Source organism: Takifugu rubripes, chromosome 17, assembly GCF_901000725.2.
Source record: "Takifugu rubripes chromosome 17, fTakRub1.2, whole genome shotgun sequence".
NCBI lineage: Eukaryota > Metazoa > Chordata > Actinopteri > Tetraodontiformes > Tetraodontidae > Takifugu > Takifugu rubripes.
In genome coordinates, this window is record NC_042301.1 from 498010 (window position 1) to 524576 (window position 26567).

At 46.8% G+C, this 26567-nt stretch overlaps 1 protein-coding gene across 3 annotated transcripts; it reads right to left on the bottom strand.

Annotated features, from left to right (window-relative positions):
* Positions 1–326: 326 nt before the first annotated feature.
* Positions 327–25698, bottom strand: LOC115253181 (LIM domain-binding protein 1-like). Of its 3 annotated transcripts, none has more exons than XM_029850288.1 (11): positions 25520–25698; positions 13611–13713; positions 12134–12178; positions 11915–11993; positions 11738–11840; positions 9274–9446; positions 4409–4531; positions 4243–4326; positions 3563–3686; positions 1785–1927; positions 327–1540 (listed from the first exon to the last, which is right to left on the bottom strand). In XM_029850288.1, the coding sequence occupies exons 1-11, from the start codon at positions 25545–25547 to the stop codon at positions 1310–1312; spliced, it is 1236 nt and encodes a 411-aa protein (XP_029706148.1). In that variant the 5' UTR covers positions 25548–25698; the 3' UTR covers positions 327–1309. The 3 variants fall into 3 exon arrangements, with proteins under 3 accessions (XP_029706148.1, XP_029706149.1, XP_029706150.1); XM_029850289.1 differs by having other exon boundaries at positions 11915–11990; positions 25520–25697; XM_029850290.1 differs by lacking the exon at positions 25520–25698 and adding an exon at positions 16014–16377.
* Positions 25699–26567: the final 869 nt, after the last annotated feature.

Consider the following 26567-nt stretch of genomic DNA (forward strand, 5'->3'; position numbering starts at 1 on the left):
TCCACGTGCATGTCCACGTGTGTGTACGTCCAAGTGTGTGCACGTCCACGTGTGTATGTCCACGTGCACGTCCACGTGTGTATGTCCACGTGCACGTCCACGTGTGTGTACGTCCACGTGCACGTCCACGTGTGTGCACGTCCACGTGAAAGTCCACGTGTGTACGTCCACGTGTGTGCACGTCCACGTGTGCACGTCCACGTGCAGCTCCAGTGAGCAGATTCATCGCATGGATTCATGGTAAGCAAGAACTCCTGTATAGATAAAAAAAAGATGTGACCGTCCAAAATAAATAGAAAATAAATCAAACAGTAAAATCCTTACTTCATGGTGATATTGTCATCCCGAGGGATTTGTTATTTAATTTACACAATTTTTAAAAAAGGGAATAAGACAGGGAAAGTGGGAAAGGGTCATGAATGGTTTTCATCTTTTCTCCTTACATTAGATCAGGATGGCTTTAGGTAAATCTAAGTAAGAATACATTTTATTACAGCCAGACAGAACTTTGCTACTACTTTAAATATACAAGCACAAATACACAAAAATGTATCTCAAAAAAGGAACAAAAAAAATAAAAACATCCACACTAAATTATTTATCCTTTTATAAACATAAAAGATTAAAATACTTTAGGGGGATAAAAATCCTGCGTTGTTTCCTTGGTCTGTAGCTTTTTAGTATTGGTAGAAAATAAAAAAATTCTGAATTGAAATGAATGCGTTTAATACAAATAAAATCAAACATTCTAGGGAAATATATACTGTATAAAAACTCTTAAGCTGTATGTGTGTGTTGTAAATGCTCTCCATTTAAATGACTGCATCCTTTGTAGTCTAATCAGAAAAGGCTCGTGCATTAAAAATCCTTCAATTGTCTGTGTGTATGTAGGTTGCTAGTGTGTGTGTGTGTGTGTGTGTGTGTGTGTGTGTGTGTGAGAACTTCAATAGTTAGTATGTAATGACTCTAAACTCGGCCCGTCTGCTTTATCAGAAGCACACCTGTGCTGGGCCACCTCCCTCCTCACACCAGCATAGACAACAGCTCTGGTAAGACAGGTGACCCCCCCCCCCAGTAGAGAACATCAGAACTGAGTCACGGAGTCCTTGGTTTAGATCTACAGTCCAAACTGAAGAGTAATGTGAGATGGGGCTCTGCTGACAGAGCAGAGCTGCAGTCATGAGACTTGATCTTCTGTGAGAGATCTACAGTGGTGGACTGCTGCAGTCATGACAGTTAGGGGGTTATTTGGGGGGGCTAGGGAATAGAAGAGAGGGGTCTGTGTTGAGGTGGTGAGGAGATGGGGCCTCTACTGTGATGCCTGGGAGGTGGGGTTGTCGCTCTTGCTCTCCTGACTGGACGGGGCCTTGTTGTTCCAGGGGGAGTTGGAGCCCAGCGCGGGGGAGTTGTTGAAGCTGTCCTCATCATCGATGCCGTTGGCTGCATCGAACTGCGTGTTCTCCAGTCGCGTGATCAGGCGCTCGTCTTCGTCGCCAAACTCCCCTCCCATCAACGTGGGCTCTCCCACGACCATCACATCCTGAAATGGATGAAGACCTTTTATTGTGAAGAATTATTCGGACAGTTTTTCCAACTTTAAGTTCTTATTGTAACATCGGTTGTTGGCAGTGTGACAGCGTTGCCATCATTGCCCATTTCTGTTTAAAAAATAAATTAAATAAAACTGGGATTAAACTCAAGCTGTGTTGTGCATCACTGGTTCTGATGCGACACGGGTCCAAAAGTGTGCGATGCCACAAGACGAGAGGACGTGCAGAACTCACTGGAACTTGGCTGGACAAAGGGAAGCTGCCAGGGCTCTTCTTCTTGTTGCTGCTGTTGTTGGTGCCCCCCCCTCCACTGATGGTGCTGCCACCTGACATTTTGCGTTTCCGCCGTTTGTTTGGGGCTTGTCTCGACGGTTCGGCTACGGAGGGAAACAGATAGTGAGGCTGTGCACGTGATGTCATCACGCCCGGATTTATGCCGCCATGTTGGATGGAAATGAAGAAATGTGGAAGACAGTTAGGGTTGGGTTATGGTTAGGGTTAGGGTTGGGGGGTTAGGGTTAGGGTTAGAGGGTTAGGGTTGGGGGGTTAGGGTTAGGGTTAGAGGGTTAGGGTTGGGGGGTTAGGGTTGGGTTATGGTTCGAGGGTTAGGGTTGGGGGTTAGAGGGTTAGGGTTGGAGGGTTAGGGTTAGAGGGTTAGGGTTAGAGGGTTAGGGTTAGAGGGTTAGGGTTGGGGGGTTAGGGTTGGGTTATGGTTCGAGGGTTAGGGTTGGGGTTAGGGTTGGAGGGTTAGGGTTGGGTTATGGTTCGAGGGTTAGGGTTAGGGTTGGAGGGTTAGGGTTGGGTTATGGTTCGAGGGTTAGGGTTAGGGGGTTAGGGTTGGGTTATGGTTCGAGGGTTAGGGTTGGGGGGTTAGGGTTGGGTTAGGGTTAGAGGGTCAGGGTTGGAGGGTTAGGGTTAGAGGGTTAGGGTTAGGGGGTTAGGGTTGGGTTATGGTTCGAGGGTTAGGGTTAGGGGGTTAGGGTTGGGTTATGGTTCGAGGGTTAGGGTTGGGGGGTTAGGGTTCGAGGGTTAGGGTTAGGGGGTTAGGGTTGGGTTATGGTTCGAGGGTTAGGGTTAGGGGGTTAGGGTTGGGTTATGGTTCGAGGGTTAGGGTTAGGGGGTTAGGGTTAGGGTTGGAGGGTTAGGGTTAGAGGGTTAGGGTTAGAGGGTTAGGGTTAGAGGGTTAGGGTTGGGTTATGGTTCGAGGGTTAGGGTTAGGGGGTTAGGGTTGGGTTATGGTTCGAGGGTTAGGGTTAGAGGGTTAGGGTTGGGGGGTTAGGGTTGGGTTATGGTTCGAGGGTTAGGGTTGGGGGGTTAGGGTTAGGGTTAGGGTTAGAGGGTTAGGGTTGGGGGGTTAGGGTTGGGGGGTTAGGGTTAGAGGGTTAGGGTTGGGTTATGGTTCGAGGGTTAGGGTTGGGGGTTAGAGGGTTAGGGTTGGAGGGTTAGGGTTAGAGGGTTAGGGTTGGGTTATGGTTCGAGGGTTAGGGTTGGGGTTAGGGTTAGAGGGTTAGGGTTGGGTTATGGTTCGAGGGTTAGGGTTGGGGTTAGGTGATAATCCCAGCAGTCAGCAGCAGACATGTTGTTGGCAACTGGCCGTAGTTGTCGTACTAGTTGCGCACTACCTTTATCTGACAGAAATGTGCACGTGCTGCGCGTCGCCCGTTCACATGGAAATGAAAACAATTTCAACATTTTCAACAATTTCAACATTTCTGAAACTTTTCACTCGGCGGCCATTTTCAAGAATTGGTTCCATTTGTGGTGCAAATGGGCCTGCAGACGAGAAGCTCTGAACATGGACACAGCAACAAATCCGGATTCTGCAGGCCAACTTCCAATATTGGTGGTATAACGACCCTTGACCCTAATGGAGAGCATAACATTGACACTGCAGTGCAGTCGTTCTTCCATCCAACATGGTGCTGCCATGTGAGCGAGGAGTTTGATGAAGTGGGTGCGTAGACTTTATATGGGCCATGACACAGAGATACCACCTTTGGGCCATTTCCTACCTGGAGGTGCCACCATCCTCTGCCACTTTTGGAAGAGGCAGGTCTTGAGGCAATCTCTCGGACTAAGGTTGTACGTCTTGTGTCGAGACATCAGTTCCTGCATTGGCTCCAAAATCACACACAGCTGGTGGGAATAGCAACGAGACAGAGTGACAGGATGTAGATGTCTGAAGCTTATTTGGGGGTGGGTGTTCCAACAGGTCTGAACATTTCAGTCTGCTCCTGAATTTCTCACACCAGCTGCTAAATCCTGCAGCTTCTGGAGTGTCAGTCATCAACACTGTTGCTACCCTTCGGCTCCCCTGACCGGCTTGTATCTGTTCAAAACGTTGATGTGTTGAAATTTATCATAGAGGTTTTTAATAAAGTGAAAAAAAAAATAGTAATAATAATAATCACCTGTGATAATAATCACCTGTGATAATCCTCCCCTCTGATAACCCCTCCCCCCTGATAATAATAAACTGTGATAACCCCTCCCCTCTGATAACCCCTCCCCCCTGATAATAATCACCTGTGATAATCCTCCCCTCTGATAACCCCTCCCCCCTGATAATAATCACCTGTGATAACCCCTCCCCTCTGATAACCCCTCCCCTGTGATTCTGATTATCAAGACAACTTGACAATTTGTCTAAAGTTCCTGGATGTCGGTGCCCAGGAGTTCATGTTCCACTCACTCGGAGGTAGTTCAGGGTGGAGTTTGACAGGCCACATCTTGTTATGTTTTTCGCCAGCTGGTCCAGCATCTGTGGGTCCTGGGCCTGAGAGACCAATGAGAGAGAGATAACCAAGCTGACTAACACACAAACAGGGTCAGGTTAGGGTTGGTGTGTGTGCACTCACGTGCATGGCTATGATACTGCGAGGGATGAGTTCACGGTGTTGTCTGATGCTGAAGTGCCAGGTCTTTATCCTCATCATGTCGTCAAACATGAACTCCAGGTATAAGCGTCCTTCTACACAAACCTACAGCGGTTCAGAAGACAGGAGTCACATTTGGACACCGACTCGGCTCCAGACGGTAAAGGACAGGACACGGGCGTAAAAAGGACCAACTGCTGAGGGCTGCAGATCAATAATGTACATTCACCACGATATAAATATGCGCAATAATGATATCGTCCTTGAACTGTGATCATTTGCTCGGTGCAAAACTTTACTTATGCTCCCTGGTGTGTTGTTGCCTTTACTTTCAGGAGCGATTTAAAACCTTGCCAAGGAAAAATTGCCATAACTGCTTCAGAACATATTTAATTTTCTTACAAATAAAAAAACAACATTTTGCTGGTAGAAGCTTCGACTACCTCAAAATGGAAAAGAGCTTCTGATTTAACTCGTCATTTCTTCTACGTTGTTGAACATAATGTCCCAAAATTCCCACACCCACACATATTTTAAGGGTTCCTGGTTCTAACAGTAGCAAAGTGGTGTATGTCTGTGTTGGAATACAGGTAGGTCACATGGCTGCCAGGTGTACATCGCTCATCCCGTTTCTATCAAACACACACAACAGTACGGGCCATTCTGAAGTGCTCAAATAAGGGTTTGAAGATGTGCAGGTTCCAGGTTCAGGACCAGGTTCAGGTTCAGATGGGGACTGCTTTATTTCAAGTGTGGGTCTAGCTTTAGCTACAGGTGATTTTCCACGACACAGTATCAGCTCTACATGGTTTGGCTCCACACCGTATGGTACGGTCACCATGGTTTTGATGACACTAGGGTACCTCCTCAACACAAGCCGGTTTATTCTGCTGCCTTTCTTATCGGCAGAGACTTAAAAGACCACACATTGATCATGATACTGTGGGGGGCAAGGAGAATGCTAATGCTAACATTAACCCCAACCCGAATGCTAATCCTAACCCTAACCCTCTTCAGCCCAGCTCCAACAGCCATGGACAGCTACAGAGCTACAGAGAAGGAGCTACAGGATGAGGTCTCAGATACAGGGAGCTACAGAGCTACTACCACTGTAAAACCCTAACCCAGCACTGTAAAACCCTAACCCAGCACTGTAAAACCCTAACCCACCACTCTAAAACCCTAACCCACCACTCTAAAACCCTAACCCAGCACTGTAAAACCCTAACCCAGCACTGTAAAACCCTAACCCAGCACTGTAAAACCTTAATCCACCACTGTAAAACCCTAACCCTAACCCAGCACTGTAAAACCCTAACCCAGCACTGTAAAACCCTAACCCTAACCCACCACTGTAAAACCCTAACCCAGCACTGTAAAACCCTAACCCAGCACTGTAAAACCCTAACCCACCACTCTAAAACCTTAATCCACCACTGTAAAACCCTAACCCTAACCCAGCACTGTAAAACCCTAACCCACCACTCTAAAACCTTAATCCACCACTGTAAAACCCTAACCCAGCACTGTAAAACCCTAACCCACCACTCTAAAACCTTAATCCACCACTGTAAAACCCTAACCCTAACCCAGCACTGTAAAACCCTAACCCAGCACTGTAAAACCCTAACCCTAACCCACCACTGTAAAACCCTAACCCAGCACTGTAAAACCCTAACCCAGCACTGTAAAACCCTAACCCACCACTGTAAAACCCTAACCCACCACTGTAAAACCCTAACCCAGCACTGTAAAACCCTAACCCACCACTCTAAAACCTTAATCCACCACTGTAAAACCCTAACCCTAACCCACCACTGTAAAACCCTTACCCAGCACTGTAAAACCCTAACCCAGCACTGTAAAACCCTAACCCACCACTGTAAAACCTTAATCCACCACTGTAAAACCCTAACCCTAACCCACCACTGTAAAACCCTAACCCACCACTGTAAAACCCTAACCCACCACTGTAAAACCCTAACCCAGCACTGTAAAACCCTAACCCACCACTGTAAAACCCTAACCCAGCACTGTAAAACCCTAACCCACCACTGTAAAACCCTAACCCAGCACTGTAAAACCCTAACCCAGCACTGTAAAACCCTAACCCACCACTGTAAAACCCTAACCCACCACTGTAAAACCCTAACCCACCACTGTAAAACCCTAACCCTAACCCACCACTGTAAAACCCTAACCCACCACTGTAAAACCCTAACCCACCACTGTAAAACCCTAACCCAGCACTGTAAAACCTTAATCCACCACTGTAAAACCCTAACCCTAACCCACCACTGTAAAACCCTAACCCACCACTGTAAAACCCTAACCCACCACTGTAAAACCCTAACCCAGCACTGTAAAACCCTAACCCACCACTGTAAAACCCTAACCCACCACTGTAAAACCTTAATCCACCACTGTAAAACCCTAACCCAGCACTGTAAAACCCTAACCCACCACTGTAAAACCTTAATCCACCACTGTAAAACCCTAACCCTAACCCAGCACTGTAAAACCCTAACCCACCACTGTAAAACCCTAACCCTAACCCACCACTGTAAAACCCTAACCCACCACTGTAAAACCCTAACCCTAACCCACCACTGTAAAACCCTAACCCACCACTGTAAAACCCTAACCCACCACTGTAAAACCCTAACCCTAACCCACCACTGTAAAACCTTAACCCACTACTGTAAAACCCTAACCCACCACTGTAAAACCCTAACCCACCACTGTAAAACCCTAACCCACCACTGTAAAACCCTAACCCTAACCCAGCACTGTAAAACCCTAACCCAGCACTGTAAAACCCTAATCCACCACTGTAAAACCCTAACCCAGCACTGTAAAACCCTAACCCACCACTGTAAAACCCTAACCCTAACCCAGCACTGTAAAACCCTAACCCAGCACTGTAAAACCCTAATCCACCACTGTAAAACCCTAACCCACCACTCTAAAACCTTAATCCACCACTGTAAAACCCTAACCCTAACCCAGCACTGTAAAACCCTAACCCACCACTCTAAAACCTTAATCCACCACTGTAAAACCCTAACCCAGCACTGTAAAACCCTAACCCACCACTCTAAAACCTTAATCCACCACTGTAAAACCCTAACCCTAACCCAGCACTGTAAAACCCTAACCCAGCACTGTAAAACCCTAACCCTAACCCACCACTGTAAAACCCTAACCCACCACTGTAAAACCCTAACCCAGCACTGTAAAACCCTAACCCAGCACTGTAAAACCCTAACCCACCACTGTAAAACCCTAACCCACCACTGTAAAACCCTAACCCAGCACTGTAAAACCCTAACCCACCACTCTAAAACCTTAATCCACCACTGTAAAACCCTAACCCTAACCCACCACTGTAAAACCCTTACCCAGCACTGTAAAACCCTAACCCAGCACTGTAAAACCCTAACCCAGCACTGTAAAACCTTAATCCACCACTGTAAAACCCTAACCCTAACCCACCACTGTAAAACCCTAACCCACCACTGTAAAACCCTAACCCACCACTGTAAAACCCTAACCCAGCACTGTAAAACCCTAACCCACCACTGTAAAACCCTAACCCAGCACTGTAAAACCCTAACCCACCACTGTAAAACCCTAACCCAGCACTGTAAAACCCTAACCCAGCACTGTAAAACCCTAACCCACCACTGTAAAACCCTAACCCACCACTGTAAAACCCTAACCCACCACTGTAAAACCCTAACCCTAACCCACCACTGTAAAACCCTAACCCACCACTGTAAAACCCTAACCCACCACTGTAAAACCCTAACCCACCACTGTAAAACCTTAATCCACCACTGTAAAACCCTAACCCTAACCCACCACTGTAAAACCCTAACCCACCACTGTAAAACCCTAACCCACCACTGTAAAACCCTAACCCAGCACTGTAAAACCCTAACCCACCACTGTAAAACCTTAATCCACCACTGTAAAACCCTAACCCAGCACTGTAAAACCCTAACCCACCACTGTAAAACCTTAATCCACCACTGTAAAACCCTAACCCTAACCCAGCACTGTAAAACCCTAACCCACCACTGTAAAACCCTAACCCTAACCCACCACTGTAAAACCCTAACCCACCACTGTAAAACCCTAACCCTAACCCACCACTGTAAAACCCTAACCCACCACTGTAAAACCCTAACCCTAACCCACCACTGTAAAACCTTAACCCACTACTGTAAAACCCTAACCCACCACTGTAAAACCCTAACCCACCACTGTAAAACCCTAACCCTAACCCAGCACTGTAAAACCCTAACCCAGCACTGTAAAACCCTAATCCACCACTGTAAAACCCTAACCCACCACTGTAAAACCCTAATCCACCACTGTAAAACCCTAACCCTAACCCAGCACTGTAAAACCCTAACCCACCACTGTAAAAGAGCCCAACAATTTTAGACATGACGCAAGCGCCACATTTTGACAGTTTGTGCCGAATCAGGATATTATTGAGGAAAGACTTTGAAATGACAGTTAGGGTTAGGGTTCGGGTTAGGGTTCGGAGGTGGAAATCAGTCAGAAGCTGAGATCGAATCTGCTGCGTCTTCATGATTCTCCTCTATGGTGAAGGAATAATGGATTCTTCTCTGCCCAGTCACCACACAAATGTATGGACAGTACAGTAAAGGCTGGAAAAGTGACAGTATCTATACAACGTTAACAACTGGACACTGCAGTGGTAAATGTTAACTTTTAATCAGTTACCACCACTATCTAGTCAGTGTCTTAAACAATGGTTGAGGCTGCAGTGTTGTATCACCCTTGTGAGGACAGTGAGGACAACAAGCACTCACCTGTGTGAACATGGGTTTTCCATTCTGGGTGACCATCGTGCACTGATCGCAGTCCAGAGACACAAAGTTGTTGTGGAAAGACTCCTTAGGGTGCTTCAGGACATAGTAGAGCTCAGTAGCTCCGCCCTCGAATATACTCCGGAAGTACCTTGGAATCAACGTTCGGCCAATAGCTTCAGTCGACAAAGAAAAAGGACAATAACACAAAAAGATTTAAAACCTTTTGTTCATATATATTAACATATATTATATAATATTAACATTAAAGTAGCGATGCTTGATAAGAACATTTTCAGCCAATAATGAATCATTTCCTGCTTCTCGTGGCTTCTCTAACCCTAATAACGGTTAAGTTCACAGACCTCCTTCAGTCAACATGTGTCATCACACACATATATAAAACCAGCGTAAACTAGAGAGCACACCTGACTATAAGGTGGCCACTGTGAACCGTGAGATCTTTATGGAACACGGAAAGATTATTGGAGATGCTTAATTACTAAACACGGCAGTAAACTGAATTTAGAGGAAAAAATAACGACTCTTCGAACTGTTGAACATTAGCCGTTAACTTAAAAGCTGCATTGTCAGCATTTCTTGGTGTGTTAGCCATGACGAGGGAGTGGACAAGAAGCGCAAAAAAATGCTTCAAAACACAATGAAACTAGCATCTTCCTCAGAGCATGACAGCATCTCTTTAACCTGTCTGTCTTGCTCTTCTACGGCGCCCCCTGTTGGCCAGAAATGTCCATTCAAATTCAGAAAAACGTATTTATCCTGGTGGGGCAATTGAAGAAGTCAAAAAATCCATAATTAAGCCACATCAAGGGGTCAAAATGTGGGGGAAAGTAGCAGCTTATAGTGCAGAATTTACATTAAATAAAATCTAGCGTGATTGTACACAGCTAATATATGTACATCACAGTATTCCTAACTTCGTTAAGGGCTGTGGTCATTAGGAAGAAACAGCAGAAAAAGACATGAAGAATCCAAACATTCACCACATTAACTAAATAAATCAAATGCACCGACTGGTCAGCCAATTAAACATCTAAACTTGTCAAGACTCTAGTTCAATGACAGGAAGGTTTTGTCAATTGCTCTGCATTCCATCATTTTGTTAATGACTCGAGCCTCGTTAGTGGCCCTTTAACACTTATTAAAAACACCTGCTGAGTGGGGACATCAACACTGATCAGGAGCACTCGTCTCTTCATTAATTGGGACTTGGCTAGAAAATGGAGGGGCGGTTATCAATTCAAGTCCCTGCTCCAAGTTGGGAGAGAGTTCACACTGGGACCTGGCAACGATGCTGTCTATTGGCCTGCTCCTAACCCTGGTCCTAACCCTGGTCCTAACCCTGCTCCTAACCCTAACCCTGGTCCTAACCCTAACCCTGCTCCTAAACCTGGTCCTAACCCTAACCCTGCTCCTAACCCTGGTCCTAACCCTAACCCTGCTCCTAACCCTAACCCTGCTCCTAAACCTGGTCCTAACCCTAACCCTAACCCTGCTCCTAACCCTGGTCCTAACCCTAACCCTGCTCCTAACCCTGGTCCTAACCCTAACCCTAACCCTGGTCCTAACCCTAACCCTAACCCTAACCCTGCTCCTAACCCTAACCCTAACCCCTAACCCTAACCCTGCTCCTAACCCTAACCCTGCTCCTAACCCTAACCCTGGTCCTAACCCTAACCCTAACCCTGCTCCTAACCCTGGTCCTAACCCTAACCCTGCTCCTAACCCTGGTCCTAACCCTAACCCTAACCCCTAACCCTAACCCTGCTCCTAACCCTAACCCTGCTCCTAACCCTAACCCTGCTCCTAACCCTGGTCCTAACCCTGCTCCTAACCCTAACCCTGGTCCTAACCCTAACCCTGCTCCTAAACCTGGTCCTAACCCTAACCCTAACCCTGCTCCTAACCCTGGTCCTAACCCTAACCCTGCTCCTAACCCTAACCCTAACCCCTAACCCTAACCCTGCTCCTAACCCTAACCCTGCTCCTAACCCTGGTCCTAACCCTAACCCTGCTCCTAACCCTAACCCTAACCCTGCTCCTAACCCTGGTCCTAACCCTAACCCTAACCCCTAACCCTAACCCTGCTCCTAACCCTAACCCTGCTCCTAACCCTAACCCTGCTCCTAACCCTAGGGTTGGGAGCAGGGTTAGGGTTAGGACCAGGGTTAGTGGTGAGGACACTAATTATCAATCAGCAGAGGTGCGGCCGTGCTGGGGGGGCGTAGACGACATAAACAGCGTGACATGGCCGGCTTTGGAGCTACTTGGCCTGCACACTGTTTGCCCATTTTAGATAATTTATCGTATATCTTTATTTTTTATTAGATAAAATGTATTTATGGGCTGATAAAAAGAACAACATCATTTCCACCCGATTCGGCCTTTATCTTATCAGTCCAATGAACGTTGCGCAACCTTCCATTAACAAAAGGCCATTGCTTACTATAGCGTTTGGGTCCATCCTCCAGACAAAAAGTGATGGTCAACATGGCATCATCTTCAAAAAACTCTGTAGTGAAAGCATCCCACCACAGGTTATCACACTCCTGCAGGGTGGAAACAGCACAGACGTCAGGACAGACATGCAGTCAGTTGTGTTGCTAAGGATGTGCTGACAAACCTCCGTCCAGTTCTGTAGCCGCTTGTTGAGTTCAAATATTCTGTAATCTGTCTGGTTGCCATATGGTGTGTGTCTCCTGCTTCAGGCAGCAAGAGAACAGAATTAGGAGAATTAGGAGAATCCCAAACGGGTTAGCTCAAATCAAGCTTTCAATGCACAAAGTGAAAATAATGATTTAGTCACACGAGACACCAACTAGATATGCTAGTGTAGCCTTACCCTATTCCTGGCTCCAGATATGTGGGAGGATACATCGGGGTGGGACTGGAGACAGAGGACAGAGGACAGAGACACAACATTCAGGATTCAGAAGCAACAGAGTAGACAAAGTAGAGAGGAAACGGAGTCAGAGGGATCGGGCAGTAGTCAGAGAGAGACAGGAGACAGATGAGTCTGAAAAGATGGAGCAGTCAGTGGAGACAGAGAGACAGAAGAGTCAGAGACAGAGAGACAGAAGAGTCAGAGAGACAGAGAGAGAGACAGAAGAGTCAGAGACAGAAGAGTCAGAGTCAGAGAGACAGAAGAGTCAGAATCAGAGATACAGAAGAGTCCGAGTCCGAGAGACAGAAGAGTCAGAGACAGAGAGAGAGACAGAAGAGACAGAGAGACAGAGTCAGAGAGACAGAAGAGTCAGAATCAGAGATACAGAAGAGTCCGAGTCCGAGAGACAGAAGAGTCAGAGACAGAGAGAGAGACAGAAGAGACAGAGAGACAGAGTCAGAGAGACAGAAGAGTCAGAATCAGAGATACAGAAGAGTCCGAGTCCGAGAGACAGAAGAGTCAGAGACAGAGAGACAGAAGAGTCAGAGAGACAGAAGAGTCAGTCAGAGAGACAGAAGAGTCAGAGAGACAGAGAGACAGAAGAGTCCGAGACAGAGAGACAGAAGAGTTAGAGTCAGAGACAGAGAGACAGAAGAGTCAGAGAGACAGAAGAGTCAGAGTCAGAGACAGAGAGACAGAAGAGTCAGAGAGACAGAAGAGTCAGAGAGACAGAAGAGTCAGAGAGTCAGAGAGAGACAGGAGACAGATGAGTCTGAAAAGATGGAGCAGTCAGTGGAGACAGAGATACAGAAGAGTCAGAGAGACAGAAGAGTCAGAGACAGAAGAGTCAGAGAGACGGAAGAGTCAGAGAGACGGAAGAGTCAGAGAGACGGAAGAGTCAGAGTCAGAGAGACAGAAGAGTCAGAGAGACGGAAGAGTCAGAGTCAGAGAGACAGAAGAGTCAGAGAGACGGAAGAGTCAGAGTCAGAGAGACAGAAGAGTCAGAGACAGAAGAGTCAGAGACAGAAGAGTCAGAGACAGAAGAGTCAGAGACAGAAGAGTCAGAGACAGAAGAGTCAGAGACAGAAGAGTCAGAGACAGAGAGACAGAAGAGTCAGAGTAGTCAAAGGAATCAGAGAACCCCTGTGTGTTCTCAGAGGTTAAAGAGCAGTCCGAGACAGAAGGTAGTCAGAGACATGCGATGGTCTCCGACCCTGTCAGTGTCCTCCGGGGACGAGTCCATGTCAACAGCAGTAGCAGATAGTTACACCTCCAGTCTTTGTTACAATATTTAAGGGCAGAAACTTGGTTAAACTGGCTGCAATTATTGTCCCTCATTCACCTGAAAAAACAGATGTCTCTGCTAGTTATATTAGCATCCTAAACCACCCCAGAGCAGAGAGGACGAAAGACACCCGAGAGAGCTGAGACTCACCCCACGTCTCTGTCCAGCATGGTGCCGGGGTGAAAGGGGGGGAAAGTGCTACCGTTGGGGGGCTCCTTGGGGGAGTACAGCTTGAAAGACTTGGAGGAACACCCTGCAAAACATGGGGTATTATTCAACACTATATATAAGACTAGACACACACGCACACACACGCACACACACAGTTCAGCTGGCTGCACTTATTCACAGGTCATCCACAGGGCACCAAAAAACAACACGAGGGGGAGGAGACCCAGGCCGACGTGGTCCTACAGACAGGAACCCAGAGACATGGACCCAAGCTGTCTCCACTCAGGACGTCAAACACACCCCGCTCTGCCCAAGACTACGGGTTTCCCATGAAGGCCGTCCAGGGTCACGACCCTGCCGCCACCATAGTCAAAGTCCCCCCTCATAATGTCTGCATATTAATGCATCATCAAGGTTCTATCAGACATGAGCTTTACTGGGATCTTTACTGGGAGCGTCACTGGGAGCGTCACAAGAATCTTTACTGGGAGCGTCACTGGGAGCGTCACTGGGAGCTCCACTGGGAGCGTCACTGGGATCTTTACTGGGAGCGTCACTGGGAGCGTCACTGGGAGCTTCACTGGGAGCGTCACTGGGAGCGTCACTGGGAGCGTCACTGGGATCTTCACTGGGAGCGTCACTGGGAGCTCCACTGGGAGCGTCACTGGGAGCTCCACTGGGAGCTTCACTGGGAGCGTCACTGGGAGCGTCACTGGGAGCGTCACTGGGAGCTGACTGACGTTTCCAGTATCAGAAAAGAGGATTAAATCTGCCTCAGAGCAGATGTTAGTTGCATTAGCGGCACAAACTCATGGTGTGTTGGATGAAACAGGCAGACTGAGCTCATTAGAAAAGATGATGGTTAGCTCGGTCACAACAGGGTTGGGTTAGTCAATGTCTTCACCCGTTTTAAACTAACCCAACTCATCCAACCAGCAGTGAAGCCACAGATAGACACCTTCCACCCAACAGAAACCCACATTCCCTGGATTCTAAAGTTTGTATGGCAGCATTTTGCTATGCTAAGGGTTCGATGCACCACAGGAAAAAACAGGACTGATAAATAAATAATCAATGTTTATGTGGCCATTAGTTGTTGAGAGCTCCATTAGCTGCTCGCGTCTCCTGTTAGTGGTTAATGACAGTCACAATCGCATCAACTGGGCTCCACTTCCTCTACTGGAGAATCACGTTCAATGAATAATCCATGTGTGGTTGAACGGCCCACAATTCACAGCAACATTCTACATTTAACTCTAAATTCAAACTAAAGAAACTAAAATCTCTAAGATTGATGAGCAACAGCTCTTTATCTAAAGAATGATTTCTTTTAGAAGGTGATGCTGGGCCACCAGCAGCACAAGTCTTGGACCGGTGGCACCTCAGCCAACTTCTCTGACGGCCCGTCACGGCCCGGCCCCACGGGCACCTTGGTGGAGCGGAACCGTCCTGTGGGTCTCGTTGGGCTGCTGAAGTTCTCCAGTCTGTCAAGATCTGATCAACCCAGCCCAAAGGCTCCTCAGTCAACTTCTTCTGCATCACTATTTCCACATGCAGAGTAGATCCGACTCAATGAAACAGCTGAACAGAATTTACTAACTTAAATGATACATAAATGCTCGTCTGGTCCAAAGTCTATATTCACAGGCAGGGGTTTTAAAATGCTAAAGAGCAGAACACACCTGACTTCTAATATTTGTTATAAACATTTGATCTAAAATGGGATTTAAAAAGATTAAAAGGCCATTTGATTCAACTTGAATTCTTCAGTTCTTGTTTGGGTTCCTGCCCGATGCTCGTTAAACGGTCCAAAAACGAGCTCGTTTCAGTAAAACAATAATCTACTAAAGTCTGCACAAAAAATGATTTTTGCTTGTACTTGAACGGCACCTAAAAGGGTTAGGGTTAGGGTTGGTTAGGGTTAGTTAGGGTTAGCCAGCAATGCACATCTGACATGTAGTTGTCCGCTTACAAAGGCAATTAGAATACCAAGAGGCGCAGGATGCTAACACTTAGCCTTGGCTAGGCTAAAATCTGAAACCGCTGGTTTTAGGATTTCATCGTGCAAACATCTATTCGGTCTAAGCAGCAACACAGTTGTGGAAGTAAACACCAATGGAACTTGTAAATAATGAAGCCTAAATATCCGCGCCTGTGTATAATTCCCCACGTAGGCCCGCGGGACAAGCTAACAAGACAGCTAATAACGAGTTCGCCTGTTAGCCGCAGCGCTCTCGCTTTAGCTTCAGTCGCGCTTCCAACCACAAAATCCCGAATAGACGTTCCAGTTAAATCCGGATGACACTTTCCAATACGTTAACAACACCGTGTCACATCCGCACCCACATTTAAATCTTTGCAATTGGGAAATGGATCCTTTACCTGCACAGAAGTCCAACGAGAAAATTGATGTTTACAGATCCGTGATGAACCCGTGCACGCTCCGTGCGTAAAAACGGATAGGCCCTCTGAACGCAACGTACAAACACAATACGCCCCCTAAAGAGGAGCTGGAAAAATGGCAAAGCGCAACACTGGGAGCAAATCCGGCCTAGATTGCTGGAGTCGGTCGGTTATGTTGCGTCCTGCATGAGGCCTTGTCAGTGAGCTGAAGCCTGCTGTGGGTTTACATACGGACCCAGATGAGCCCTTTGTTCGCAGGACATGAACAATAGCTTTAGGCCCTCCTCCTCTCCCTCCACAACGCATTTGCTCCTCTTTCCTCTGCCCAGCACCGCCAGCCGCCCCCCTCCCTGTAATGAATAACTGCACATGATGCTTGTCTGGTAAGCATTTTCTCATCCTTCCTCCTCCCATCCCATCTTTCTCAGTAACTGACACAGATGAGAATTGGCTTAATCCAGCTGACTGGAATAATAGTCATGCTGAGGGCAAAGTGCTTTTCATGTTTACCTAAATGGTGCACCACAGTCTGGCTCTCCTGTGGCCCCCAGGCAGCACCAGTGGACCTAAACTCATCAACATGTTTACTTCTTTTAAATATTTGCAATTTCAAACTTTCAAAAAGCGATATAAAATCAACTCTTGCCGAACATTACTCGTAAATTCTTCTATAGAATGTATTTCACACTGCTTGACACTGCTTGACAAATAACACAAATGTGGGAAATGAGTCTGTTTTTGGGGCCAAACCCTGAGTAAGTGTTACCTGTAGAAAGGAAAAGCAGCACTGGGGCTCATCACCTGGAAGGGTGTGCAGGGTATGTCTGTGCTCTGTATCTCTGAGGGGGGGGGGCAGGATTCTGCTGACAGTATCTGTTGTGGCTGACATGTGAATTTGCATCTTACATTCAGTGGCCCTTGTAGCCATGGCAACACAAACAGTCAAAGAGGCAAATAATCATCCATTAAAATAGACTCGTGAGGGTTGATCCTGTGTGTCTCCAAAGCTCCCACATGCAGCGGTACCTGATGGGGGTAAATCCCTGCTCTGCCTGTGGGGGGGGGGGGCACGCCAGAATAAGGCTTGGAGGGTTTACAGACTACAGAGAGCCGGCCTTATCAGCCACCAACAACCCCTCTGCCTCTCTGGCTACAGCAAGACAAAAGTTTTTCCTTTGCATTTCTCAAAAGCACTCTGAAAATGATGCGCGTTCACACGAATCCCCAATTATGATTAAAAACACTGTAATGAGCACGCCAGACCAGTAGGCGGCGCTGTTGAGTGGAGCGGAGTGACTCGAGGCCTGGTCATGCTCCTGTGCCTGCACGTACCTCCCAAAAAGTGTTGGGCTGTTGTCACCACAACTGTGGTCATTGTCACTACCCACGGATCCATTTAGAGAAGTGGATTCTGTGTTGGGTTAGGGTGGTTAGGGTGGTTCGGGTTAGGGGTAGGGTGGTTAGGGTTAGGGTGGTTCGGGTTAGGGGTAGGGTGGTTAGGGTTAGGGTGGTTAGGGTTAGGGGTAGGGTGGTTCGGGTTAGGGGTAGGGTGGTTAGGGTTAGGGTGGTTAGGGTTAGGGTTAGGGTGGTTAGGGTTAGGGTTAGGGTGGTTAGGGTTAGGGTTAGGGGTAGGGTGGTTCGGGTTAGGGGTAGGGTGGTTCGGGTTAGGGTGGTTCGGGTTAGGATTAGGGTGGTTCGGGTTAGGGGTAGGGTGGTTAGGGTTAGGGGTAGGGTGGTTAGGGTTAGGGTGGTTAGGGTTAGGGGTAGGGTGGTTCGGGTTAGGGGTAGGGTGGTTCGGGTTAGGGTGGTTCGGGTTAGGGTGGTTAGGGTTAGTGAGGGTTAGGGTGGTTCGGGTTAGGGGTAGGGTGGTTCGGGTTAGGGTGGTTAGGGTTAGGGTTAGGGTTAGTGAGGGTTAGGGTTGGTGAGGGTTAGGGTGGTTCGGGTTAGGGGTAGGGTGGTTAGGGTTAGGGTGGTTAGGGTTAGTGAGGGTTAGGGTTAGTGAGGGTTAGGGTAGTTTGGGTTAGGGTGGTTAGGGTTAGGGTGGTTAGGGTGGTTCGGGTTAGGGTGGTTAGGGTTAGGGTGGGGTTAGGGTGGTTCGGGTTAGGGTTAGTGAGGGTTAGGGTTAGTGAGGGTTAGGGTGGTTCGGGTTAGGGTTAGTGAGGGTTAGGGTGGTTCGGGTTAGGATTAGGGTTAGTGTTAGTGAGGGTTAGGGTTAGGGTGGTTTGGGTTAGGGTTAGGGTTAGTGAGGGTTAGGGTGGTTAGGGTTAGGGTGTTAGGGTTAGGGTTAGGGTTAGTGAGGGTTAGGGTGGTTCGGGTTAGGGTTAGTGAGGGTTAGGGTGGTTCGAGTTAGGGTTAGGGTGGTTAGGGTTAGTGAGGGTTAGGGTTAGTGAGGGTTAGGGTGGTTCGGGTTAGGGTGGTTAGGGTGGTTCGGGTTAGGGTTAGTGAGGGTTAGGGTTAGTGAGGGTTAGGGTGGTTCGGGTTAGGGTTAGGATTAGGGTTAGTGTTAGTGAGGGTTAGGGTTAGGGTTAGGGTTAGTGAGGGTTAGGGTTAGGGTGGTTTGGGTTAGGGTTAGGGTTAGTGAGGGTTAGGGTGGTTAGGGTGGTTAGGGTTAGGGTGGTTAGGGTTAGGGTGTTAGGGTTAGGGTTAGTGAGGGTTAGGGTTAGGGTGGTTAGGGTGGTTCGGGTTAGGGTTAGTGAGGGTTAGGGTGGTTCGAGTTAGGGTTAGGGTTAGTGAGGGTTAGGGTTAGTGAGGGTTAGGGTGTTAGGGTTAGGGTTAGTGACAGCCATAGACGTAGAACAATAACTAGACACAGCGGAGAACTTCAGCCACACACTAGAAACCTGTTGAAAGGACGCCTCCAGTTACAAACGTGGTAACTTACTAGTCTCTGAATTCTATATATTTATGTCCTAACCCTCTTTGAAAAACATTTCCAACGCTCAGAAAGATCATTTGATTTCTCTTGATTAGGATTAGGAGCACTGTCCGTTCTAGTGATGTCTCATGAGTGATTATACTGTTATTCCACCTAACCCTAACCCTAACCCTAACCCTAACCCTAACCCTAACCCTAACACCTCTAACAGGATCACATTGCTTTTTGATATTAGGGTTTTGTTAAAATATTATAGATTCTATTTTAAGTTAAAACCCCGGAGCCGCATAAGCTGGAAGTAACGTGGAAGTCCCAAAAAAAGTATTTTTATTCTGTACTAATTAGAGACTCAACGAACAAGAATGCTATAATGTAAATGTTTGACCACTTTAACATAAATCTTTGACCCATTGGTCCCCTGCTTGTTTCCTCTTATCGGTTTATTATTGATTTGTCTTGCTCCACCAATATGATGGACAGGCTGACACATCAGACCGACCCAGCCGATGAGGCATCTATACATTAAATGGCGATGGTTATTCCCAGGCGTGTGCATGCATCACGCTTACTGGGCACGTAGAAATGATTTTCAAGACCTGTTACTCTGGAGCCCGTTCTCCAGATTCTGGGGATTCAGACCCTCCCAGCATGTGTGTGTGTAACCCTAACCCTGTCTGTTATATTTGTGTTTGTGCACATAGCAAGACACACCAGCTAGCCTAATTCACACATTTGACACACATTCGCTTCCCTCTGTCAGTGTTGAGCTGCTGTGACGGGTCCACTTTCCCCCACAAATGCGTTTCAGGCGCTACATGACGGTTAAACTCAAGAGACCCTCTGATATCTCGCCTGTCCAGGCTTTCAGGCTGGGTGGGGTGGGGTGGGGAGCCATAGTGTGTGCATGTTCTTGTACACGTGCAGCCTGCTACTCATAGTCACTATAGGAAAGTGAGGAGCACTCACACCCTCCAGAGTTCTGCTCAGGCTGGTACAGGGTTCTAACCCTTCCTAGGGGCTGAAATAGAGCATCACTACAGCTGTTGCATGAGTTTATAATTGGTGATCACTGTAAAACACAAGAATATAATGCATTCAGTTTCAGGCTAGCTTCCTTAATGTTGCTCCAGAATCCATGTTGCTAACCGTTGTTAACCATTAACTACAACTAACTAATTTTGGCGTTATTCCCTCTTTTCTCTGTCACTGGCTGACATGTGCAATACTAACTCAGTATTTAGTGTTTTAAATCTCTTGATCTTTCTAATATTTTTCTCTTTTTACATATTTATTTACAATTCTTTTTATGGGACCCGAGTAATGATTTTTGTGTAATTTTAGGCAATTAAAGTCAAATAAAGATCCTTGAGCCTTAAAATGATGTAGCACCAATTTATGTAACAGCTAATTAAGTTTATAAATTGTAAATATGTTTTTTTCTATTCTTGCCTACTATATCCCTTTTGGGAAAGGTGGGGTACACCCCTATGTGAGCATTTGGGGAGTTCAGCAGCTTGCTCAAGGGTACCTTGGCAGTGCTCTGAAGTGTTCTTGCATTTCTTCAGAACCCCTCCCGAGTTTTGTTCACACTGGGACTCTGAACTGGAAACCCTCAGTTTCTCAACCACGTCCCGACAGACTGAGCTACACCCGAACATCTAAACTGGATAAAATTTGAACAAAAAATACAACTTTAGATGTGTTCTAATGTAGTATAATGTGTATAATGTAGAACTCCTCCTCCGGTCTGTTGTTGTTGTAATCTATATTATCACCACTAGATGTCGCTAAAACACCGTCCAGTTCCTGATATTTGCGATCTGCGTCAATTTTATTTTGTGATTTCTTTTCTCAGAAAAATGATACGTAAACATTTTTTAGGGTTAATTTTTTTTAAAGGCCTGTCTACTCACTTTCTACATATAATAGTAGACAACTGATAGCAAACAAATCGTTAGGAAAAATCCAATTTAATTTAAACAAAGGAAGTCTTCTAAGCTGATCAAATAAAACATTCCTTCATTTCATAATTGATTTTAAACTCAACATATTTTTCAAAAGTTTCACAGCTATCATCGTATCTTAGTATAATCACAGCTGCTGATTTTTCTGGTGCTGGATACAGCTCAAAGCGCGTGTTCGTGTGTGAAGGTGTGTGTGTGTGTGTGTGTGTGTGGGGGGGGGGGGGTCTTTGACAGCAGCGGCCTCTTCTGGCCATTGTCAGCCACTGCCCATCGTCACAGACATACTGCAATGTTGAACCTTTAGATGATAATGTGTCACATAGTCGAACATCATTTGGGACCAGTTGAAGGGATTAGACCACAATTCAGTTCTGCTGAGACTCAGCTTGTCATATACTGACATATGCTTCTTGCTCATCTGTATTTTATTCCCATCCAGTTCCAGACGGTGACCCATGTGTATTTTATTGACATGAGTTCCAGAGCTGCTGCTATTTTGCTGGTTGTGTGTGAGTGCCAGCAGCTATGTGAGTAGAGATGGCGGTGCCCTGATGCTGCCTTGTCTGTTCTCTGGTAGCCATTTTGTCTGTTTCTGATCTAAGAGTCAGGTCTAACTCCCCACCCCATCCCTCACCCGTCCACCTCCCTCATCACCAACACCACTACCACATTAGCCAATCATGTCCCCGCTCAGCCTTGCAGAAAACCTGGTGCCTGATCTCCCTCTCACTTCTGCTGTGCTCATCTTGCCTCTCTTCTGTTGCACCCCCACACCTCCACCTCTCCTCTGCTCTATACCTCTCTCTTAATCTGCCCACTCCCTCCATCAGGCTTTCATGTTGTGTAACCCATCGGTGGACAGCTCAGCCTTTGTGCATTTCGTCTGTTGCCATTTCAGACAGGCTGCACCCTCTGTTTCGTTTGCTCCAGTCAGAGACACCATGTGACACCCTGCATGAGAGGGCACGGTCCCTCCTCCTTCCTCTCTTCTCTAGTCAGGCAACATATGCTAGAAATCAGAGTCAAAGAGGAGGAGGGATGGAGGAAACCTGGACTGTACATACTGGAAACAGAAAGTGACCGTGTGAGGGGAACAGAAAGATTTGATGGGGGTGAAGGAGCATGCATAACACATTTATTTATTTATTTTTTATTCTGCTTTGCCACTAGATCCCTTTCAGGATCATGGGGAGGGTGCCAGAGCTGCTAGCTTAGCACAGGGCCCTATTATGGGGTTCAGTGTCTTGCTTAAGGGTACCTGGGCAGTGCTCTAATGGTGTCCTGGTCCCCTGCTACCAGAACACCTCACACACACACACACACACACACCACACACACACACACACACGCACACACACACACACACACACACGCACACACACACACACGCACACACACACACACACGCACACACACACACGCACACACACACACACACACACACACACACACACACACACACACGCACACACACACACACACACGCACACACACACACACGCACACACACATGAACATGAAACCATGAAAATTTTAGTTCCATTTATCACATGATGTTTTTTCACATGATAACTAGTTTTATCACATTTTCCTGCGTGCGTGTCTTCAGGTTTGCTGTCGATTTTGCCATATTTGTAAAACCGTGTTTATGTTGCTTTGTTGTTTTTTGCCTCAGCATCATTTGAGTATTGACTATTTCATCTGAGGTTTGGGGCTTTTCCTAAAGCAAGACCGGCGTTGTTTCTGTTCCTTCTTGTGTCCATGGTTACGCCTCACGTAAATGGAAATTACAGCGACAGAAGACATCACTCTAAACAAGAAATGGGAGGATACCAGAAAAAACTGGAAACAGCAGAGAGATCATGTGGTCACATGTCAGTTCGGCACACCACTGGAGTGCCATCACCTGCTGCCACCGGTGTATCTGGTTGTGGCTGGTTTGCACTGTGTCCACATTTCCACACCCTTCAGTTTTCTGTTTCTGAATTAGGGTTAGGGTTAGTTTCCTCATCTAGTAAACCTGCTTCCCTTGAATATAAAAAAGATCTGCCAGCTAAAAACTTCAATCCAAACCTTGAATGCAAAAAGCCATTTAGTGATATCCTTATCTCAGCCGTTTGATGGGCGACCACAGCAACCACAGGGTTAGGGTTAGGGTTAGGGTAGGTTAGGGTTAGGGTTAGGGTAGGTTAGGGTTAGTGTAGGTTAGGGTTAGTGTAGGTTGATGTTAGGTTAGGGTTAGGTTAGGGTTAGTGTAGGTTAGGGTTAGGGTAGGTTAGGGTTAGTGTAGGTTAGGGTTAGGGTTAGGTTAGGGTTAGTGTAGGTTAGGGTTAGGGTTAGGTTAGGGTTAGTGTAGGTTAGGGTTAGTGTAGGTTAGGGTTAGTGTAGGTTGATGTTAGGTTAGGTTAGGGTTAGGTTAGGGTTAGGTTAGGGTTAGTGTAGGTTAGGGTTAGGGTAGGTTAGGGTTAGGTTAGGGTAGGTTAGGATAGGTTAGGGTAGGTTAGGGTAGGTTAGAGTTAGCATAGGTTAGGGTTAGGGTAGGTTAGGGTTAGGTTAGGTTAGGTTAGGTTAGGGTTAGGGTTAGGTTAGGGTAGGTTAGGATAGGTTAGGGTTAGGGTAGGTTAGGGTAGGTTAGGGTTAGGATAGGTTAGGGTTAGAGTAGGTTAGGATAGGTTAGGGTTAGGATAGGTTAGGGTTAGGGTTAGGTTAGGTTAGGATAGGGTAGGTTAGGATAGGTTAGGGTAGGTTAGGGTTAGTGTAGGTTAGCGTTAGTGTAGGTTAGTGTAGGTTAGGGTTAGGTTAGGGTAGGGTAGGTTAGGTTAGGGTTAGGGTAGGTTAGGTTAGGGTAGGTTAGGGTTAGTGTTGGTTAGGGTTAGAGTAGGTTAGGGTTAGGTTAGGGTTAGGTTAGGGTTAGGATAGGTTAGGGTTAGTGTAGGTTAGGGTTAGTGTAGGTTAGGGTTAGGATAGGTTAGGGTAGGTTAGGGTTAGGTTAGGGTTAGGGTAGGTTAGGGTTAGTGTAGGTTACGGTAGGTTAGGGGTAGGTTAGGGTAGGTTAGGATAGGTTAGGGTTAGGGCAGGTTAGGATAGGTTAGGGCTAGGGTAGGTTAGGGTTAGTGTAGGTTAGGGTTATGGTAGGTTAGGGTTAGTGTAGGTTAGGGTTAGGGGTTAGAGGGTTAGGGTTAGAGCGTTAGGGTAGGTTAGGGTTAAGTTAGGGTCATATGGGTTAGGGTAGGTTAGGGTTGGGGTAGGTTAGGGTTAGTGTAGGTTAGGGTTAGTGTAGGTTAGGGTTAGGGTTAGGGTAGGTTAGGGTTAGGGTCATATGTAAGAGGGTTAGGGTTAGGGGTTAGAGGGTTAGGGTTAGGGGTTAGAGGGTTAGGGTTAGGGTAGGGTTAGGTTAGGGGTTAGAGGGTTAGGGTTAGGGTTAGGGTTAGGTTAGGGTCATATGTAAGAGCATGAACCCCTACAGAACATTTCCTACAGAGACTGCAAGGTTAATTTGAGTTGTATGAGTTTTTTCCCCCATTAAATTTTCTAATTTATTTCTTCTGTCTAGTTAAAGCCATAAAATGAGAAGAGTATCAGTCAAACACAACATTCCTGTAAACTGGGTAGTCAAACACTCCCTCTGGACAATGTTGCAGAGCTGCTCTCACAGATTCAAACATAAAGATTCACAATAGCAACATAAGCTAACCATAATAAATAGTGTAACAGTGTAAGCTCGGAGAAACTGTCCTTGGGCTGATTTATTGTAGATTTGACAGCAACAACAGATTTAAGTAGCACGTTTGGACAAAATTTCCAGATCTAGTTCCATACTAGAAAAAACTAGTCTTTCTAGGAAGGAATATGGTTATTCTGCCCATTGTAGTTTGAGGGGATCTATTTTAGTCTCATTCTCCCCATGCCTCTCCTTTTAAATGTGGGCACTGCCCCCTTTACGATGGTCTAAATTTGATAGTAAAGCATCTGACTCCACAAAACAAAAGAAGGTTCTGATACCAGTGTGTCAATGTCAGGAATGGCTATTGCAGATAAGGAGTTTTAAGTTTACTCTTCAGCATCCAGAATGGTCATGCCCACAGGTTGGCGAGATTCATTCTTTTATATATGAGAATTTATTGAGTATTTATGTCAGTCACGGTATCAGTAATCGATATAAAACTCAGTAAGACGTTATCAGCTCTTTTGTCACTGTCACCTTCTGTCTGGAACCAGTTTCAGACTCAGTCACACCAGTGACCTTTGCCCTTTTAATATAACGCTTCTCTTTGCCCTTTGTCAGAGGCCACACATCAAGAGTGCATCTCTGCTTCAAAACTTAGAACGCTGTTTTCATTCATGCTAGTTAGTATCACCAACACAACTTCACACTGACAAGCGTCAGAGAAGAGCTCTGCTGACACTGAGCAGAATCAGGTTACATGTTGATTTCCATGCACTCCTTCCTCTCAGTCATCACAGAGGGCACCCTCCCATGAGCTTTGGTACATAGAGCCAAAGGGCCCCGGGGCACATCTCCCTGCCCCAGTCACACCATCAAGGTGTCAGAACTCGACCAAAACACAACAACCACCATCAGCGAGGTGGAAAAGCCAGCAACTAACAGCAGCAGCAGCAACCACCACAAGAGTGAGTGTACTTACCGGGACATGCACAGCCACCCACGGACATCTTCTCACATGTCTGTGAGGATCCGCTCACAACGACGCTGCTGCCTCTCTTATCCTGGCTCTTTCTTCCTCTTTCCTCTTTCTCACCAGTCACTGCTGCCGCCACTGAGACTGCTCACATAAGCGCCTGTTATCCCCACGGTTCACACACATGCACACACACATCCACACATGCACACACACCACCAGGGAGCAAAGAGAGGGAGGGAGGGAGGGAGGGAAGGAGGGAGGGAGGGAGGGAGGGAAGAGAGTGACAAAGAGTAGAGAAAAAAGAATGGGCGAAGAAAAGGTTAAAGAAGAGCCTGCACAAAGGAACAGTTTCTCTTGGCTGTAACTGTGTATCATAATATGTGTGCATGTGTTGAAATAAGTGTGCGTGTGTCTTAGAGTCAGAAGTATTATGTTCCTGCCTCTTCTCTGTCTTCACCCTCATTAGCTCTGCAAATTACAACTCAGGTGGGAGGATAGAGAAAGAGAGGAAGAAGAAAGACAGGGCTTGGGATGCTGTTCAATAGGGAGCGGGAGAGCGAGGACTGTGACCCAGAAGGAGAGAATAACAACCATGTGTGTGTCTGTTTTCTCATAAATGTGTAGAGGCTGTTTTTCACCACTGGTGATACAATCGCACATATGCGCACAGATTTCTTTTAGCTCAAACATTCAAAACTGCACGTGTGTGTGTGCGTGCAGCTAAGTGGCTTGTTGCCAACCAGTGAATGACAGCCCATGGCAGGGAGAGCAGAGGGGGAGGTAAAGGGGGAGTCAACGGGAGGAGTGGGTCGGGGGATCTTCTTCCTGCCTTGCTCAGTCTTGTTCTGTCTCAGGCCCTGTTGACACCGTAAATGTGTTCCCCGTGTAGGGCCACGCACGGAAGGATCTGAGCACAGACCACAGGACACTGTAGGACACACTCCAGGCCAGTAGTTGGCGACACTCACACAGACAACCTGAACTTTCAGTTTGTCTGAACTCATACATACAGTCTGTACTGTATTTTATCAACTTCAGAGCATCTTACAGC